The sequence below is a fragment of the Dipodomys spectabilis genome, unplaced genomic scaffold (genome assembly GCF_019054845.1).
Source record: "Dipodomys spectabilis isolate Male_0828 unplaced genomic scaffold, ASM1905484v1 ptg000002l, whole genome shotgun sequence".
In the NCBI taxonomy this organism is placed as follows: domain Eukaryota; kingdom Metazoa; phylum Chordata; class Mammalia; order Rodentia; family Heteromyidae; genus Dipodomys; species Dipodomys spectabilis.
In genome coordinates, this window is record NW_024870679.1 from 19,164,664 (window position 1) to 19,183,391 (window position 18,728).

The 18,728-nt window shown below is 47.2% G+C and overlaps 1 protein-coding gene across 2 annotated transcripts in view; it reads right to left on the reverse strand.

Moving 5' to 3' along the window:
• The window catches only part of LOC122110210 (phosphodiesterase 4D interacting protein), a 112,508-nt gene that overhangs the window by 13,499 nt on the left and 80,281 nt on the right, over nucleotides 1-18,728 (reverse strand). Inside the window, exons 26-35 of one of the 2 annotated variants that reach the window (XM_042682709.1) lie at nucleotides 11,805-12,037; nucleotides 10,566-10,992; nucleotides 9,009-9,198; nucleotides 7,833-7,949; nucleotides 5,869-6,400; nucleotides 4,755-4,990; nucleotides 3,743-3,794; nucleotides 2,922-3,145; nucleotides 1,821-1,973; nucleotides 161-337 (exon numbers count right to left, since the gene is read on the reverse strand). In XM_042682709.1, the coding sequence (XP_042538643.1) occupies nucleotides 161-337; nucleotides 1,821-1,973; nucleotides 2,922-3,145; nucleotides 3,743-3,794; nucleotides 4,755-4,990; nucleotides 5,869-6,400; nucleotides 7,833-7,949; nucleotides 9,009-9,198; nucleotides 10,566-10,992; nucleotides 11,805-12,037 (2,341 nt within the window). Of the gene's footprint in view, nucleotides 1-160; nucleotides 338-1,820; nucleotides 1,974-2,921; nucleotides 3,146-3,742; nucleotides 3,795-4,754; nucleotides 4,991-5,868; nucleotides 6,401-7,832; nucleotides 7,950-9,008; nucleotides 9,199-10,565; nucleotides 10,993-11,804; nucleotides 12,038-17,100; nucleotides 17,276-18,728 lie in introns of those variants that run through there. The other variant, XM_042682717.1, reaches the window with a different exon arrangement.

Below are 18,728 nucleotides of genomic sequence, written 5' to 3' on the forward strand. Positions count from 1 at the left end.
GATGACAGTAAACATGGTCCAAAGAAAGCAAGCAGAGATTTCCCCTCCATCTGGACTGCGCGCCCCCGGGAGTTCACTCCAGCTCCCCTCAAGCCAAAGCCATGCAGAGCCACACTGCGTGCGCTGCCACCAACACGCACGCACGCGCAGGAGTGCTCACTTTCTCCCAGCTGCTTCTGTAACATCTGCAGCTCCTGTTGAGCCTCAGCCAAGGACACCACGGGTGTCTCGCAGCAGCCAAGAAGGGGAGGACCAGGGGGACTGAGAGGCAGGAAGCCCAGCGGAGCTGGGGGCAAGGGTGCCTGGGGGAGCAGAGGGCTGGAGGTGAAATGAAAGCCTGGAAACAGAAAATGAGGCAGAGATGAGACACGTCATTAGAGAGAAGGGGGGGGGGGCAGAGAAAAGCACAGGAAAGGATTGAAAAGGGGAAGGCTATGCTGGCCTAGAATGATCGGTACTCTAAGGAAGTGGGTCTGGCTACCCTTTCCTCTCCACCCCTGCCAGGGCCATCCCATACACATCTTGGGAGCGACTGGCCGCAAGGTGGCATGCCTGAGCCGGCCCAAGATCAGGGTGGCTGTGTCCCAGTGCTCCCTAAGACTCCTGTAGTGCTCTGGCACCCGAGAGAAGACTCTCCCCACAGCCAGCACTCTTCTCTAGGGGGAGGGAGAGCAAGAGTGAAACTGTCCTCTCCAGTAGATGGAATCTGGAACGCGGATGGAAATAGAAACCCAAATCAATGTGCTCATATGCCAGATGAAAAGCAGACACTGTGTTCAAAACCAGCAGACAAATTCGAGAGATTCTTATCTCCAAATACCAACAAAAAAAGCTGCAAATGGAAGTGTGTCTCAAATGGTAAAGCATCAGCCTGAACAAAAACAGCCAAGTCAGAGAGTGATGGCTCAGTACTGGCACCAAAAAAAAAAAAAAAAAATGTCAGAGAAGATGCTGGTGCCTGGCCAGGACACAAAGGCCTACAGCCCGCCTGGGCATTTAAATAATCACTTACAGAAAACTCTTTTGACCCAGGCTTGCCTCAAACTTGCTATATAGGTCAGACTAGTCTAAGATGCATACTCCTTTTGTCTGACTTGTGCCACCAGGCCCCGCAAGACAAACTCTTAACACAAGCAGATTCCCCAGGTCTTAATACAACCCTGCAGGAACCTAAACTATAGGAGTAGGACTTGGAACTTACATTATAAAACTCCTTCCTAGGTGATCTTTGTGCTGCATATATACAGACAGGTCTTTAAGAGACTAGCAAAGACCCAATGTTTGAATACACTTCTTCTAGTTGGAGGGCAGGGAGCCCTAAGAAATCAATGCTGCTGTAATCAGAAGGCTGATTACCTTCTAAAACACATCATGCTTGCAATCCTACCTACTGTGGAGGCTGACATCTGAGGATCACAGTTTGAAGCCAGCCTAGGAAGACAAATCCTCAAAACTCTTATGTCTAATTAACCATCAAAAAGGTTAAAGTGGAACTGTGACTCAAGTGATAGTCAGCCTTGAGTGAAAAGCCAAAGGAAGTATGGGGTCTTGAGTTGAAGCCTCACTATGGGCACCAAAAACCAGTCATCATCATCATCATTATTATTATTACTATTATTAGCTAACTTTAGGTCAAAACTTTGTACGCAGATCAGAGCCTGCTGTGAATTATTTACTCTCTACAACATTTTTTCATCAAACACAAATGGTGAGTGAGATGGTAACTGGATTGCATCTAGAACTTGGGATACACAGGCCTCTAACAATCAAATGGGGCACTGAGGAAAGAGAAGCCGCTTGTCCCGCTGGCGGGTGCATACCTGGTTGGGCCTGGCTGTTCTCCTGGGGGGGGCTCTGGGGAGTTGGCAGGCTGATAGGGTTGCTGGTGGATCCGGCCTGAACCCCTTGAGATGGACTGGTTGTTGATGGTTTAGAAGACAGTACAGCGGGATGACTTGAATGATGGATGGAATCTATAAAACCCATGAATGAAAGAAAAGGTTTGGTGGAACTCTGGCCTTCCATTTACCCAGGGAACCAGGGCTACAGTCTTGCTGTCCCAGAGAGCACGGAGCCCAAGCCCTGCAGTGTTTATTTTCTTGCTTGTAAAGTGCTCTGTCTGTGAGGTGACACACCTTAGGCTGACAGTGGAGCCAGCCGCCCTGAAATTTAAAAAATGGCCCCACCAAGACTGGCGACATCTGTGGAGACCCACAGATATTCAGGGCACATTGGAATTGTAAGCACAAGATTGTTGAAGGACAAATGGGACAATCTAAAGAAGGATATCTCTTTGCTAAAGTCATTCACCGAGAGAGAGAGAGAGAGAGAGAGAGAGAGAGAGAGAGAGAGAGAGAGAGAGTTGGGCACAGTGGCTCATGACTATAATCATAGCTATTCAAGAGATTATGATCTGAGGATTGAGGATCAAAGCCAGCCTAGGCAGGAAAACCGGTCAGACTCATCTCCAATTAAGCAGCATAAAGAAATGGAGGTATGGCTCAAGTGGTAGAGTGCTAGCCTTGAGCAAAAAAGCTATGCGACCGGTATGTCCAGGCTCTGAGTTCAAGCTCCAGTACAAGAAAGAAGAAAGAAGGAGGAAGAGAGGAAGGAAAGAGGGAAGGAAGGAAGGAAGAAGGGAGAGAGGGAGGGAAGAAAAGCAAGCAAGAAAGTTCTGCTAGCATCTTTTCCCTTTGTGCTGGTTTGTCTTGGGGAGGCTAGCATGGGCACACCGGTGGAGACAGAGTGACAGAGCACATGTAGACTCAGGAGCAAGGGCAAGGATCCGAGCCATGGGGGCCTGTGGCTGATCCTTGAGAGCCATGTTCAGCCAGGTTACACACCCAGGTGGAGCTATAGGGCCTGGTTCCTAAGGTCTCCTCAACCTAGGCAGGAATGGCACAGCTCACAGTGGAGACTACCTGAATGGCCAGGGGAAGCTTTCTTCTCTTCGTAGTTTGTGTACTCGCTGGCTACGTCCATGTCAGAGCAGCCTTCCAGCTCATCCGATAAGAAGGAGGCAGTGCTGGCAGAGCGGTGGGAGTCTGACAAGGCGTGGCTGCAGGGGGGCGAGAAAGACTGAGCATCCAGCTTGGCCTGCAGGACTTCAATGACCTTCTCCTTCTCCTGGAGCTCCTTGCTAAGCCTGGTGGGGAGGCAGAGAGGCAAATCGAGGTTACCAGCCAGGCTCCAGCACTCACGCCTGTCATCCTAGCTCCTCAGTAGGCTGAGATGTGAGGATCACAGTTTAAAGCCAGCGTGGGCAGGAAAGACTTTTACCTCCAATGAATAAGCAAAAAACCAGAAGCAGAGCCATGGATCAAGTGGTAGAGCACCAACTTTGAGTGGAAGAGCCAAGAGAGAATGCAAGGCCCCTGAGTTCAAGCCCCAGGTACTGGCACAAAAAAAAAGAAAGAAAGAAAAAGAAAAAGGAAGAAAAAAAGAAAAGCTTATCCTGGTCATTAAAAAACTACAAGGAAAAGAGGAGAGAAGGATCCCAGGAGCAAGAAGACCTGAAACATAGCTCGCTTATATAGGTAGACAGCTTCTGGTTGCCAGACCTGGAGAATTAATGTGCCAGTAGAATTAAGTGAGAAAAGGATTACACAACAGCAAAGTGTGCAGTGAATCAATGAACTCCTTCTATTCAGTGTGCCCATCCCCGGCCCCATGTTATACTGTTCACTGCCCTTGACACCCTGGGCCCTGTCAGATCCCCTTACCAGATTCTCTTCTGATTTACCTGAGGGCCAGTGGTTCAAGTCCAGCCTGTTCTTTCTCATGCTTATGATCCTCTGCAAAACAAATTCAGAAAGAAGTCAGATGGTGAACAGGTCTCACGCCATCCATTACAAACACGGGGGCCTGTTCATGTGGTCCAGATCAGTTAGGTTGAGGGCTTTAGCTTCTATCATTTTTGCCTGTGTATGCCAGTACAGGGGTGTGAACTCAGAGATTTATGCTCTCATTGAGGTTTTGGCTCAGTGTTGATGTGAGCCACACCTCCAATTTGCTTTTTGCTGGTGAACTGGAGATAAGAGTCTCACAGGGTTTACTGCCTCGGCTGGCTTTGAACTGTGATCCTCAGATCTCAGCCTCCTGAGTAGCTAGCATGACAGGTGTAAGCCACTGGTGCCCAGCCTACTCTTTTCACTCTTTTGTTTTTTTGGGGGGTCTGGTTGTGGGGCCTGAACTCTGGGCCTGGGCGCTGTCCCTCAGCTCTCCAGCTCAAGGCTAGTGCTCTACCACTTGAGCCACAGCGCCACTTCCGGCTTTTTTCTTTTTGCTTATGTGGTGCTGAGGAATCGAACCCAGGGCCTCATGCGTGCAAGGCAAGCGCTCTACCACTGAGCCACCTTCCCAGCCCCTCTTTTCATTCTTAACAAGGCTCTCATCTATCTTGGATCTCATCTGTCTTTCTCCTCCTTAGCACTAGATGTTTCTGCCCCAAAGGTCACCTTCTATGTGTGAGGAAGTCTCTGTAGTTGGTTTGTGTTTTTTGAGCCCAGACTGGCTCCAGCTTATGATCTTCCTACCTCAGCCTCCTGACTTAAGTATGCCTGACTTAAGTCTATACAATGGCAACCATGGCATCTCCAACCCTGTGTGTACCTCTTGCACCCACCACCTAGTCCTCCAATGCCTTTTGGGAAATGAAGTGAAGAGGAACTAGTGGCCCTGAAGGTATGGTGGCCACCTGTGTCTGGGATACTAGGAATGATGGAGAATATTCCAGAGCTCCAGGGCCAACTTACTGGTGCTGAGTTTGCTGGTGAGCCTGTGGGTCAGCTGGCTCCCCTGGGCAAGCTGCTCCCGGAAGCTCTGGCCCAGGTAGTAGTCGATGTCGTTGCTCCTCAGCAGGTCCTCAAAAGACTTCACCGTGTCTTTGGCGTGCTGGGTGAGAAGGTAGCAGAGACCCCTCCCTTCTCGGACCTTTTGCCGCAGGTATGAAAGCTCTCGGGCCTGGTCCTGAATCAAGGAATCGTATTTCCTAAGGCAAGAAAGGGAGGTCTAAGAGCGGAAAAGAGTGGATGGCGAGGGATGGGGATGGCCTTGGAGATGTTTGTGAGAGCCAAACGAACACACTCCCCTAGGCTAAGTTTCACATAACCCATACCCAGGAAGCATTTAAAAATACGGGTTAGAGCCAGGCACTGGTGGCTCACACCTGTAATCCTAACTACTCAGGAGGTTGGATTTGCAGTTCAAAGCCAGCCTGGGCAATAAAGTCTGTGAGACCTTTATCTCCATTTCACCACCCCCAAAACAGGATAGAGTTGTGGCTCAAAGTGGTAGAGCCTTGAGCAAAATGAAGCTCAAGGACAGTGCCCAGGCCTGCGTTCAAGACCCATGACCAACAAAAAGAAAAATAAAAAGTATTAAAAATAGCCAGGCAGTGGTGGTTCACTCCCGTAATCCTAGCTACTCAGGAGGCTGAGATCTGAGGATTGCATTCAAAGCCAGCCCAAGCAGGAAAGTCTTCTCTCCAATTAACTACCAGAAAACTACAAGTGGCACTGTGGCTCAAAGTGGTAGAGCACTAGCCTTAAGCAAAAGAACTCAGGGAAGCGCCCAGGCCACGAGTTCAAACCCCACGACCGACAAGAAATAAGTAAAATAATAAGCAAATAAAAATTTACAAATATGGATTGGGTTCTCATTATTATCATTTAATAGGTAAGCAAATAGGCTCAAGTAGATGACACAGCTAATAAGTGGCAGAGTTAGTGTTTGAACTCAGGCAGTCTGATATCTAGTCTTACCAATACCCGAGTGTGCTTGCCCTGCCCAGAGCCTGGCTTCTCTCATTCCAGGCACAGATCTAAAGCATCATGGATCAAGAAAGGACCCCGCTGGTGCCACCTTTACCCGGGCCACGAGGCTGGCTGTGGCTGCTCGGCCAGCTTTCCCTCTACTTCAGTTTTTGGAAGCTGAGCCTCCAGCTGGGACACTCTCCGGATGAGACTCTCCAGATCCTTCTGGGCCTGAAGTCCAGGGGGATAGAACGCGCCAGTGCCGTCCGACAGCCAGCCCTCGTCCTCGTCGGTGACACTGTGAGGCAAGAAGCCTTCCAAGGTGCCAACTGCCCTCAGCTTTCGAGGTCTTTCCAGGCTCGAGGAGTAATCGCTCGTCACCGAGAGGGAGCGGACCCTGCTCTTGAGATTCTGGATGACCTTGTGCGCATACTGCAGCTGCCCTTTCAGATCCTTGATGTCCTTTCTCAGGACAGCGATGTCTTCGGACTTTCCGTAGGCCTGGAACTCATCCTGCTTCCCTAGGTGGCTCTCCCAAGGCTTCTTCCCGGAAGGAGCGGCCGGGGTGGGGCTCAGAGGGCCCTGCAGAGAACCTAGTCCTTCCATGAGCACCAGCGAGCTCCTGGGGCTGTCTTGCTCCTCACACTCTGCAAGACAGAGAATCTTCCTGAAGGAGAACTGGAGGGCTGCTTGGCCACACCCTCATGCCCTCTGAGGGGAACAGCCAGGTGGTAGAAGAAGTACTAGAGGCAGAGCTGCAACAGGACTTGCTTCAGCTCTGACTCTGGCATTCGAGGATACTATTCCAAATCCTTCCAACAACTCTGCAAGTTAGGTATGGTCAAAAAAAAAACAAAACCAGAGAGAGGTAACCTAGCTAGTTTGTAGATCACTCAAGCTAGCCCACCAGAGAGCCAGCATTCAGATCTTCAACTTTTCCGTGGCTTCCCACCCATGCTGATGATTCCTAAGTAAGACATTAACACAAAACGTATGTATTTTATTCCACCCTCCACCACCGCCCCTATTACTGGGGCTTCAACTCAAGGCTTCCCATCCTTCACTTGGCTTTTTCTACTCAAGATTGATGCTTTCCCACTGGAGACACACCTCTACTTCCAACTTTTTGCTGGTTAATTGGAGATGCAATCTTGTAGACTTTTCTGCCCTGGCTATGTTGGAACCTTGATCCTCAGACCTCAGCCTCCTGGGTAGCTAGGATGACAGGCGTGAGCCCCCCAGGCCCAGTTTGTTTTATGACTATTTTAGGTGAGGCACAGAGAATTTTGCAAGCAGTTTGGCCTCAGCTCCCATGATATGCCTGCAGGGTAGGAGGAGTGAGTTGCTCTTCCTCCTCTGCTTCCCCTGCGGAGATGCTTTGTAGTTTCAATCCTTGACAATGCAGAAACATTTTAAAACAACAACCACAACAAAACCTTATGGGTGGCGGGGCACCTGCAATCCTAGCTACTCACAAGACTGAGAGCTAAAGATCATAGTTCAAAGCCAACCCTGGGCAAGAAAGTTCTTAAGATTCTTATTTCCCATCAACCAGCAGAAAGCCAGAAGTGGAGCTGTGGTTCAAATGGTAGGGTGAGCACAAAAGCTCAGGGGCAGTATCCTGGCCCTAAGTCCAATCCCCAGGAATGACAGAAAACAAACAGAAGACTTACAGTTTACAAATACCCCCAAACTCATATGGTCTCTTCCTTGATAAATAGGCCTTAATATTTTCTCTATAACAATTCGTCGTTGGTATATGTATCTGTGATATATATGTGTGCATGTGTATATACATATATGTGTGTATACATACACATTTATATATAATATATGTTATATATTATATATGTGTGTCTATACACGAATTTAACAGCAGTCTTCTGAAAGCAAAGAAGTTTAAACTCATACCCACCCTCACTTTGGACCAGACTTCTCCAAGCTCCCTGACCTCTGCCCTGTGTTTCCTTCAGAGCCACCCCCTGCGCCACTGCCCATTTATAGAGGGCGTGGCCTCCTGCCCCCACCATGACGCTGCCCCCAGGGAAGGAGGCGAGCCCCCCCATCCCGAGCCCTTACCAGGGCTGGTGCTCTCCTCCCGCTCGGCCTCATTCTCGCTGCGGCCGCACGTCTCATAGCCCAGGTCCTGTAGATCCACCTGGACCTGCTTGCTGTCCTGCTGCACTGGGGATTCGCCTGCTGAGAACAGACAGTGTCATCTGGTAACACACGTGGCCTTGGGGGTCCAGTGGTCAGCAAGGGAGGGGGACTGTTGTCTGGTCTTGAGGTCTTCCTGCAGAAGGACTTACGCCCCTCCCCCAGCCTGTACCTGGGCTACAGAATCTCATTTCTGATCATGGAGCAGACATCTGTGACATTCCTATACTATTATCTCTCCTAGCCCCAGGGAGACTAACAAGTCCTCTGATCCCAAGGGTCAGGGAGCATTCGGGGTGCCTCTGAACTGACTTACAGTCCCAGGACATCTGGCCTGCACCCTCTCATCAAGTACATTAGTAACCATAGGTGGCTCTTTTGTATTAAGCTAATGAAAACGAAAGAAAGAACAGCATTTTTGGGTTTCACTGGCTACATTTCCTGTGTTCGATAGCTCTATGCAGTGTGGGCATACAGCAAAAACTTCCATGGGACAAGGTCGATTCTAGACCAACAATGACAATGTTTGGTGGGGGAAAAATCAGTTGTGCCCAGAGAAAGAGGAGAGAGACAATTATACTGAAAGAGGAAAGGGAGTTTACTGACTGTTTCAGAAATCAGCTAATCTAGATGTTAGTTCTTTTCCTCTCCATACCCTCCCTGCAACTTTAAGAAATTCTTTTGGCCAGATACCAGTAGCTGACACCTGTCATCCTAGCTACTCAGGAGGCTGATATCTGAGTATCACAGTTCAAAACCAGCCTGGGTAGAAAAAGTCTCTGAGACTCTAACCTCTCATTAACCACCACAAAACCAGAAATGGAGGTATGGCTCAAATGGAAGAGCACCAACCTTGAATGAAAAAGTTCAGGGACAGCACTCAGGCACTGAGAACAAGTCCCCAGACTGGCACAAAACCAAAATCTCTTTGTTCTTCTCTGTCCTCTGAAACTTAAAGGAAAATATCCACTTCCACAGCTGTAGGACTGTGGTCAGGACTATTGTTCTGAGCTTGGGGAAGTAAAGTAAAATCTATAGAACACACAGCTTGTCCAGGCGAAGGAAGACACCTAGTGATGGTGAGCTCATAGTACTTACTGAACAGGACCCTGTACTTCTCCAGCTGGTTTGCCTGGGCAAAGACTGTGGCTTCGGAGATCAGCAGCTTCTCCTGGAGGTCTTGGTAGCGCTGTCTGCACTGCGCCAGCTGGGAGCGCAGGTGCTTGGTGGAACTGGGCAGGCTCGATTCTGACTGAGGCCCAGCGGTCTGGGCTTCACACTGGTGGGACTAATAACAAAGTGATTAGGCATCCTGAGGCCACCCCACGCAGGAACAGCCCCTTCCCCCGGAACTCGACTACATTCACAGTCTGAGGCACTTATGCCATCTGGCGCCATCCGAGAGCCAGGGGATGTTTTATTCATCCCCGGATCTACAGCAACTGCCCAGGGCCAATCAAGTCTGCAGAAGAACCCTCAGGTTAAATGATAGTGGTTAAAGGAAGGGCAGAACTGGAACACGCTCCCCCCCCCCCAACCCTCCCCACAGTCCTGACCCTGGTCTCCTAAGAATCCTCTGCAGTCTCCCTTTCGCCGCCTTCTCAGTAAAGCCACCTCCCTTTATTGGGGGAGCCAGTAACCCTTTCTGAGACCCAGGCACAGGTGCTGGCATGAAAACAGCAATGATAAGGAAGAGATGTCATTACATGCCACTTGTCTGGGCTGCCTCAAAACCAATGCGAGCTGGGTGCTGGTAGTGCACTCCTGTAACCCTAGCTTCTCAGGAGGCTGAGATCTAAGGATCAAGCTTCAAAGCCTTCCTAGTCAGGAAAGTCTGTGACTCTGGTTTCCAATTAACAAGTTTTTTTTTTTTAAAAAAAGACAAACAAACATTAGTGGAGGTATGGCTCAAGTGGTAAGGTGTCATCCTAGAGTGAAAAAGCTAAGGCATAGTGCCTAGGCCTTGAGTTCAAGCCCACAAAAAAGTAAAAGAAAGAAGGAAGCAAAAAAAAAGGAAGGAAGAGAGGGAGGGAAGGAAGGGAAGGAAGAGAAGGAAGGAAAGAAGGAAGAGGAAGGAAAGAAAGAGGAGGAAGGAAGGAAAGAGAAGGAAGGAAGGAAGGAAGAAAGGAAGGAAGGAAGGAAGGAAGGGAGGAAGGGAGAGGGAGGGAGGGAGAGGAAGGGAGGGAGGGAGGGAAAGGAAGGAAAGGAAGAGAAGAAAGGAAGGAAAGAGAAGGAAGGAAGGAGGAAGGAAGAAAGGGAGGGAGAAGAAGGAAGGAAGGAGAAAGAAAGGAAGGAAGGAGAGAGGGAGGGAAGGAGACAGGCCCATGAGGTAATGATGTTGCCAACCACTGCCCAGGTGACAGGTGTCAAAAGTGTCCTTTCCTCAGTACCCCTGACCCACAAGGCAGAGCCATCTAAGATAAAAACTAAACCCTTGGTGAATAAATACAGCAGTGGCACTCACTAGACACCATGTTGGAAATGAATTATACAATGTGTGGTTGGGGATGGGAGGGAAAAACAGAGAGAGAACGAGAGAAGGGGTGACATTGACCAAAAACAAACGTGCTCTTTCCCTGGCTTGTGTCACATCACCTTTATAATAACAATGAAAACAGCCCTCTCCCAGGGCCTGTCTCCCATGCCCTTGCTTACCTGGGGGGCCTCCACAGCAAGGCCGGCCGGGAGATCGAGGCTCTGGGGTCTGCGGGTTGGTCTGGCGGTTGCAGGCTCCTGCTCCGGGCGTGGGCGCTTGCCAGGAGAACAAGTTGGGCCTGAGTTCGCCTCCACGGCCAGGGGCCGAAGGAGGGCAGCGGTGAGCTCGCTCTTCCCTTCCTTGGGGCTCAGAAGCAGCTGTTCTTTGAGGAGGCTGATGATGTTGTGGGCTTTCTTCAGTTTTCCCTGGAGCTTTCGGAACTCAGCCTGAAGGCCGTTCCCCTTGGGAGCCTCCTGGGCAGGCGCAGTGTGCCCCATCCTCTCGCCCTGCTCCCTGTCCTCCTCCATCTCCCATCCATCAGACATGGCTTCTCCCATCTGCTCTTTCAGCTCCGCGTTCTCCAGGCACAGGCTCAGCATGGTGTTCCTGTGGGGACACATAGTCAGGCGTGGCCCCGGGTTCCTGGCACCCACATCTAAGTCCACGACAGAGTCAGAGCGGCCTGCTGATGTAGAGCAAGCCCCTTCTTTTAGATAAAAGAAAGCCAGACCTGGGAAGGTGGCTCAGTGGTAGAGTGCTTGCCTAGCATGCATGAAGCCCTGGGTTCAATTCCTCAATACTCCATACACAGAAAAAGCCAGATGTGGTGCTGTGGCTCAAGTGGTAGAGTGCTAGTTAACCTTGAACAAAAGAAGCTCCAGGACAGTGTCTAGGCCCTGAGTTCAAGTTCCAGGACTCACAAAAAAAATGTAGATAAAAGGAAACCAAGAATGAGGGAGAGTGAGAGATCTCCCTGGCACCAGAGACTCCCGTATATATTTCCCTAGGGTTTGAACTCAGCACCTTGCACTCCGACTTCGCTTTTATACTTAAGGCTGGTGCTCTACCACTTAAGCCATACCTCCACTTCTGGCTTTTTCACTGGTTACTTGGCGAGAAGAATCTCTCAAATTTGCCTGCTTGAGCTGGTCTTGAACCTTGATGATCACATCTCAGCTTCCTATGATTACTGGCTCAAGCCACTGGCTGATAATAGGCATGTCTACATTGAATTAAGACCAGCTTGTTTGAGTCACAAACGTGATTACTAATATCTATTAGTATTAACTTGTCTGTAAAGAATCTGTAGCATTAGTGTATGGTACCTGGGATGCAGCCTAAGGAAACACGAAGTAGGACAAACGCCTTGTCTGAGGCAAGGCTGTCACTGGGCTCTCAACCCTGGGGAAGAGTCTCACCTGATATGAGCCACAGAGGAGAAGCCGGCTTCCTCAATTTGAGCCTTTAACTCCTTAAGTTCCCCCTCGGCTTTTCTCTTCTCCTCCAAGTGCTGGTGGACCTCAGCCTTCAGGTGGAGAATTTCCTCCTGAAAACACCTGTGACTGTCCTCGCCTGATGGGGAAGGAGGGACAAGAGAGAGGTCCTGCGGCTCCACAGTTGCTAGACTTTTCTCCAAAGCCACCTTGATGAGCTGCAAGAACAAATCATGGTTTGAAGAAGTTAGGTCAGTCAAGAGGCTACAAGAGAGACATGAGATCACTTATGACACTTTTAATGGGGAAAGACAAAATGAAAAAGAACTTCCTTCCATCTGGGCACTGGTGGCTCATGCCTATAATCTTAGCTACTCAGGAGGCTGCAATCTAGAAGCCATCAATTACATTTGAGACTTTTATCTGCAATTAACCAGCAAAGAGTTGGGAGTAGATGTGTGGCTCAAGTGATAGAGTGGCAGTCTTAAAAAGCCCAGCAAGAGCACTAGGTCTAGAGTTCAAGTCCTAGTACTGGCAAAAAAAAAAAAAAATGGCAGGAATAATTTCCCAATGCTTTTCTTCTTCTTGAGGATTCTCTTGAAGTTATTCCCCAAATGCTTCCATTCAGGCAGATCTTACAGATTTTCCTCAAATAGGAATTTGTATACTTTAGACTTTATCATCCATTTTCAGCTCTCCTTCAAGTTGTCTTCCACATTTTTTAAAGCGAAAAAAATAAAAATCAGAGTCTGATAACCTGTGTAGTGTGTGACTGGGTGTCTTTGTTCAAGAATTTCCTGCCTGCCTGTCCAACAGTGATCTAAACACAACCCTAAGTCATATAGCTTTCTTCTCAGCAGCAGTAGTCAGGAGTTAACATTCTCAACTCCAGGTCAGATCCAATTCCTAATTTCTCACCCCCACCCCCACCTATTTGCGGGTCATGCTGTTTTCTTTTCTCTCTACAAATATTGTGACTTGTAATTGTCATTTATAAATTCATTCCTGCTAGACAGAATCATTTACTTCATAAATCATGTAGTGGTTGCTTAGCTAGGGGTGATTAACAGAATTAATTACATGTTCATATCATTTAGGTCAACAATATATTTAACAAAACAGGGCTCGGAGCAATGTAGCTAAGTCAATGATGGACACCACTGCTTAGGTTTGACAAAGCCACTGACTCTTGATATTGCTCACAACAAAGAGTGGAGGATCTGGGTGCTGGTGGCTCATGCCTGTAATCCTAGCTACTCAGGAGGCTGAGATCCAAGGATTGTGGTTTGAAGCCAGCCCAGGCAGGAAAGTCCATGAGACTCATATCTCCAATAACCACCAAAAAGTTGGAAGTAGAGCTGTGGCTTGAGTTTGTGGGAATGGCTTTCAGGCCCTGAGTTCAAGCCCCAATACTGGCATCAAATACATAAATAAAAATAAAGGGCGAGAGGGGGAAGGGGGGAAGGAAGGAAGGAAGGAAGGGAGGGAGGGAGGGAGGGAGGGAGGGAGAGAGGCAGGGAGGGAAAGAAGGAAGGAGGGAAGGAGGGAAGGAAGGAAGGAAGGAAGGAAGGAGGGAGGGAGGGAGGGAGGGAGGGAAGGAGGGAAGGAGTACAGTATCCAAGCCAGAGGTTGGTGGCAGGTTAGTTCACAGCACGTGTACACATAGTATTTAGAAGCACTGCAGTTGTGTAGCTGTATAGCTGTTCAGACAGTGTCACAGAGATGCTACTCAGCCTGTAGGCATCCAACCCCATCTGGTGTCTGAGAGCCTGACACGTGACTGGTTGTGAAAATGGTGGTCTCTAAGACTCTACTACCTGCCTTAGTCAGCCTCCACATGTGCCACCAAGCAGTTGGGACACAGCAAAGGATTGGGTTCAGAATAAAACTTTTGAAAGTCATGATCATACCCTTCATTTAACCGGTATGATATTATTTTTAAAAATAAAGTCTATGGACTAGCATAAGGAAAACCCTCAGCCTTGTTTATGGGTACATGGGTCTTTTCCCCAACTTTCAGGATTCCTTCTGCTTAAAAATAATGTCTTAAGATGGTGCCGGTGGCTCTCTCCCAGTCATTGTAGCTACTCAGGAGGCTAAGATCTGAGGATTGAAGTTTGAAGCCAGCCTGGACCTTCCTACTTTAAAAAAAAAAATAAGGAAATAAACCATTGCCTAGAAGAGATCTAGTTTTTGCCTGAGCCAATTTGAGTTTCTCTAGTTCTGTCTCAAAGGGTGTTTGATTTAACATTATCTTGGCTAATGTTAAAATGTGTATATAAATGCATGAAAACCAACTCAGGATCTAGCCTTCTTGTTCGTTTCCAGTTCCAAAAACATAATATTTTTGTAAATATTTCTGTTCTTCTTTCAAGTGAAACCCTGTTCCAGTATGTGAGATGGTAGACGAAACCCAATAGGTCTATTTTCAATTATGTCTCTCGTACAGCTTGTTTTTTCACATGATCTTATTCACTTGTGTGATTGTATCCACACATTTAACCTTTTGGATCCTGGGATACTTTATTAAAGAGATTTAACAGAGTTGTTTTGTTTTTCCTTGTTTTGCTTCTCTCACAATGTGAGTAGTTTTTAGGCCGAATTCAGGGCATTTTCTCAAATGCTGACAGCATCACTAATCATCAATGCAAGCTGGGCATTAGTGGCTCACACCTATAATCCTCAATACTCAGGAGGGTGGGATCTAGGACTGAGATTCAGAGCCAGCCCTTGGCAGAAAAGTCTGTAAGACCCTTTTCTCCAATTAACTAGCAAAACCTAGAAGTGGAGGTGTGGCTCAAGTGGTAGAATGCCAGTCTTGAACAAAAAAGCCAAGCAGGTGGGATAATAAGGACTTGATGATACAGAGAAATTAAGCTTCATAGAGAAGAATATGTTTTCTGTGCAAGCCAGTTCTAGGGCTTGAACTCAGGGCCTGTACTCTTGCTCAGCTTTTTTTATTTTTCTCAAGGCTAGAACTCTACCTCTTGAGTCACACCTCTACTTCTGGCTTTTTGCTGGCTAAACGGAGATAAGAGTCTCACAGACTTTTGTGCTAGGCTGGCTTGGAACCATGATCCCCAGATCTCAGCCTCCTGAATAGCTAGGATGACAGATATGAGCCACCGGCACTTGTATAGGAATAGGTTGAGATCAATTATGTAACAATGTAACGACTATCAATAATAATCTATATTTCCAACTAAATTTCAAAATATCTTACTAGAAAAATGATAGGAAAGAGAGATGATGGATGTATTGACTTGATCATTCCCTATCTATCTATCTATCTATCTATCTATCTATCTATCTATCTATCTATCATCTATCTATCCATACACACCACATTGTTGTCTCTACTCTGTGTGTAATTATGACTTGACAATAAAAATATTACTATTTTGGGCTGGAAAGGGGGCTCAGTGGTAGAGCGCTTGCCTTGCATGCATGAGGCCCTGGGTTCGATTCCTCAGTACCACATAAACAGAAAAAAAATCTGGAAGTGGCACTGTGGCTCAAGTGGTAGAGCGCTAGCCTTGAGCTGAAGAGCTGAGGGACAGTGCCCAGGCCCAGAATTCAGGCCCCACGACCGGACCCAAAAAAGAAAAATTACTATTTTAAAAATCATTTTTCTCGGGCTGGGAAGTTGGCTCAGTGGTAGAGTGCTTGCCTTGCATGCCTGAGGCCCTGGGTTCAATTCCTCAATACCACATAAGCAAAAAGAAAAAAGCCGGAAGTGGCGCTGTGGCTCAAGCAGTAGAGCGCTAGCCTTGAGCTGAAGAGCTGAGGGACAGCGCTCAGGCCCAGAGTTCAAGCCCCACGACTGGACCCAAAAAAAAAATTATTTTTCTCAAGTTCATAATATGTAGTTTACTGACCTCTCTCCTTTTTACTTGATTCATGATTAGCTTTTCTCTATTATAAAATTTAAATGAAGAACAGCAATGGCCAGTTGCTCTGCTTTCTTTCATGAGAATTTCCTAGGAGTTTATTATAGCTCTTACCTCGCTTTGCAACTGGGAATCTGTGATAGCTAGGGACAGTCACCATCCAGACTAGACCTACTGTTTTCTAAGGGGACTGAGTCCAAAAACCAAGGAGAAATGCTGAGTTTGGCTTTAAAAGTGTGTCTCGCTCAGGCACAAAGCTGGATGTGTTTTTAAGGGGTTTTGTGTGTGCGTGTTGTGTGTGTACATGGTCTGAGGAAGGAAGGGAACAAGGTGTCAAAAATAAAGTTCACCTTCCAAGAGTACCATCAAAAGGACCTCAAAGACTAATCTTAAGGAACCATTTCCTTGGAAACAAGCAAATAAATATGTGAAAATCTGGACACAATATGGTTATAGCAAAGTAAGCTTTATTTCATTGGTAGCAGGAGAATCACAACCTCAAACTCCAGAAGAGATAAAATGAACTTACAGTGACTTCACACACCCAGGTCCTTCCTGCACAAAGCTGGAGACTAATTTTCAAGGAAAGAAGTTAGAAAGAAAAACCATGCTTACCCAAGAGAGTCTTCATCCATTAGGTCTATACTTTGTCTACCAGGAGCAAAGCCCTAACCCAAAGTTTATGCTATAATTGTCTTCCCTGCCAAGTCATATGGCAAACACTTATTCCAGAGTGTGAATTACCTCAAAATAGGGTTGGATCATATTCTTGATGCTAGGTTACAGAAAAGGAAACTAAGGAAGAAATTACTTTAAAAACCAGTTAATTGTTGGGCACAATGGCTCATGCCTGTCATCCTAGCTACTCAGGAGGCTGAGATCTGGGGATTACAGTTCAAAGCCAGCCTGGACAGGGAAGTCTATGAAACTCTTATTTCCAATTAACCAGCAAAAGCTGGAAGTGGAGCTGTGGCTCAAGTAGTAGAGCATTTGCTTGGAGCAAAAAAAAAAAAAAAAAAAAGTTCAAGGATAGTGCCCAGGCTCTTAGTTCAAGCCCCAGTGCCAGCTAACACACAAAAATTCATTAAAAGCCAAGTGCCAGTGGCTCACATCTGTAATCCTAACTACACGGGAGGCTGAAATCAGGATCGCAGTTCAAAGCCAGCTCGGGCAGGAAAGTTCATGAGACTCTTATCTCCAATAAGCCACCAGAAAACTGGAAGTGGCACTGTGGTTCAAGTGGTAGAGCACTAGCCTTGAGCTGAAGAGCTCAAAGACAGCACTCAGGCCCAGAGTTCAAGCCCCACAACCGCCTAAAAAAAGTAATAATAAAAACTATCTATAGGATTTATACTACCAGAACTAGTTTGGACAATGTCAGTCAGAATCTGCTTGTCCTCATATCTGTGTCTCCTATTTGTTTATCCTGAAGTTACTCTTGTCCAGTTATACCCATTAGGGAGCAGCCGACAGTTTGCATGGTTAGAGTGAACAGGTGTTCATCTTGTAGACTCCGCCCTCTTACCCAGGATCCTCTGTGATATCAGGGAGTGAGGGCGAAGGCATCTGCGCACATAAAGTCACAAGCATCAGCGAGAGGACTCAGAGGAAGCTGTTCAAGCAAAAGGAGAAGCAGAGCTGATGCCAAAACTCAAGGGAGAAGATTAGTGAGGGCCAGAGCAACAGAAAAGTAAAGAAAGTCTGAAGGAGTCAGGTACCGGTGACTCATATCTGTAATTCTAGCTACTCAGGAAGCTGAGATCTGCAAGCTGAGATCTGAGGATTGAGGTTCGAAGCCAGCTTGGGAAGAAAAGTCTGTGAGACTCTTATCTCCAATAAACCAGCAAAAAGTAGAAAGTAGAGGTGTGGCTCAAATGCTCGAGAGCTAGCCTTGAGCACAAAAGCTAAGTGATAGTGTCAGGCCATGAGTTCAAGCCCCAGTTCCATCATACATTATTAAAAACAAAAACAAAATACAACTCAAGGACTAGAGGCATACCAGACAACTCTTGTCTTCCAGAACCTAAGACTGATCCAAATTTTACAGGATCTGGGGACTGCTTACTGGGGATCTTACTAGGTTCATGGACGTCTTCTCTTTTTCTTATGCAGGAGATGTAAGAGTAGACTTACGGATATCATTTTCCCCACCATGTTTCTAACAGAATAAAAATACATGGCCTTCACTGGATGTGCACAGCTGACTTCACAGATCTCTCCTAGTAACTCACTTTCTCTGTAAAAACTTAAACAGGGTGCAGGTGGTTTGTGCTTGTAATCCAAGCTCCTCACGAAGCTGAGATCTGAGGATCTTGAGGATCTTGAGCCAGCCCAATGAGAAAATTTGTGAGATTCATCTCCAATGAACCACCAAGGCCAGAAGTGGAGCTGTGGCTCAAGTAGTGGAACATAAAGCTGGAGTGAAAACGTGATGGGTTAAAGTGTCCAGGCCCAGAGTTCAAGCCTCAGTAGCAGCATAAAAATGAAAACCAACAAAATCCACAAAACTTAAGAAGAGTCACCGACATGGTCCCTTTAGGGGATGTGTTTGTTAAATGTCACTGGCCCTGGGGAGACATGTAAGTGTGTCAATGAATGCAGTAGGATCACTGTTGGTGACATAATCTCTGAAGTCCAGGATATCCATTCCTGGGTTTGAGAAGGGGTGTGTTACAGCTTCTTCCATGGCAAACATGAAGCGTTTGGGCCTTGGATACCAAAATTCTGATGCTCAAGGTAGCAGTTTGCTGTTGAAGTGCCACCAGCTGGTCACGAACTTTATGATGATATGGGGTGTTTGCACAGCAAAATGCTCTTCTGTTTCATGAGATTTAACAGTTCCGATGCTTTGGAGTTTCTCAGTGAGTACTGTTCACGCAGGTCCCAGGCCCTGCCACCTTCCCCCATGCTCTTTTGGTGTCTCCATGTCTTATGTGATATGTTTCAGTTATCAAAGCCCAAGAGGGAACAAATCCATTGTCTTATGATTTAAAAAAAAATCTTCTGAAGCTACAGCTAC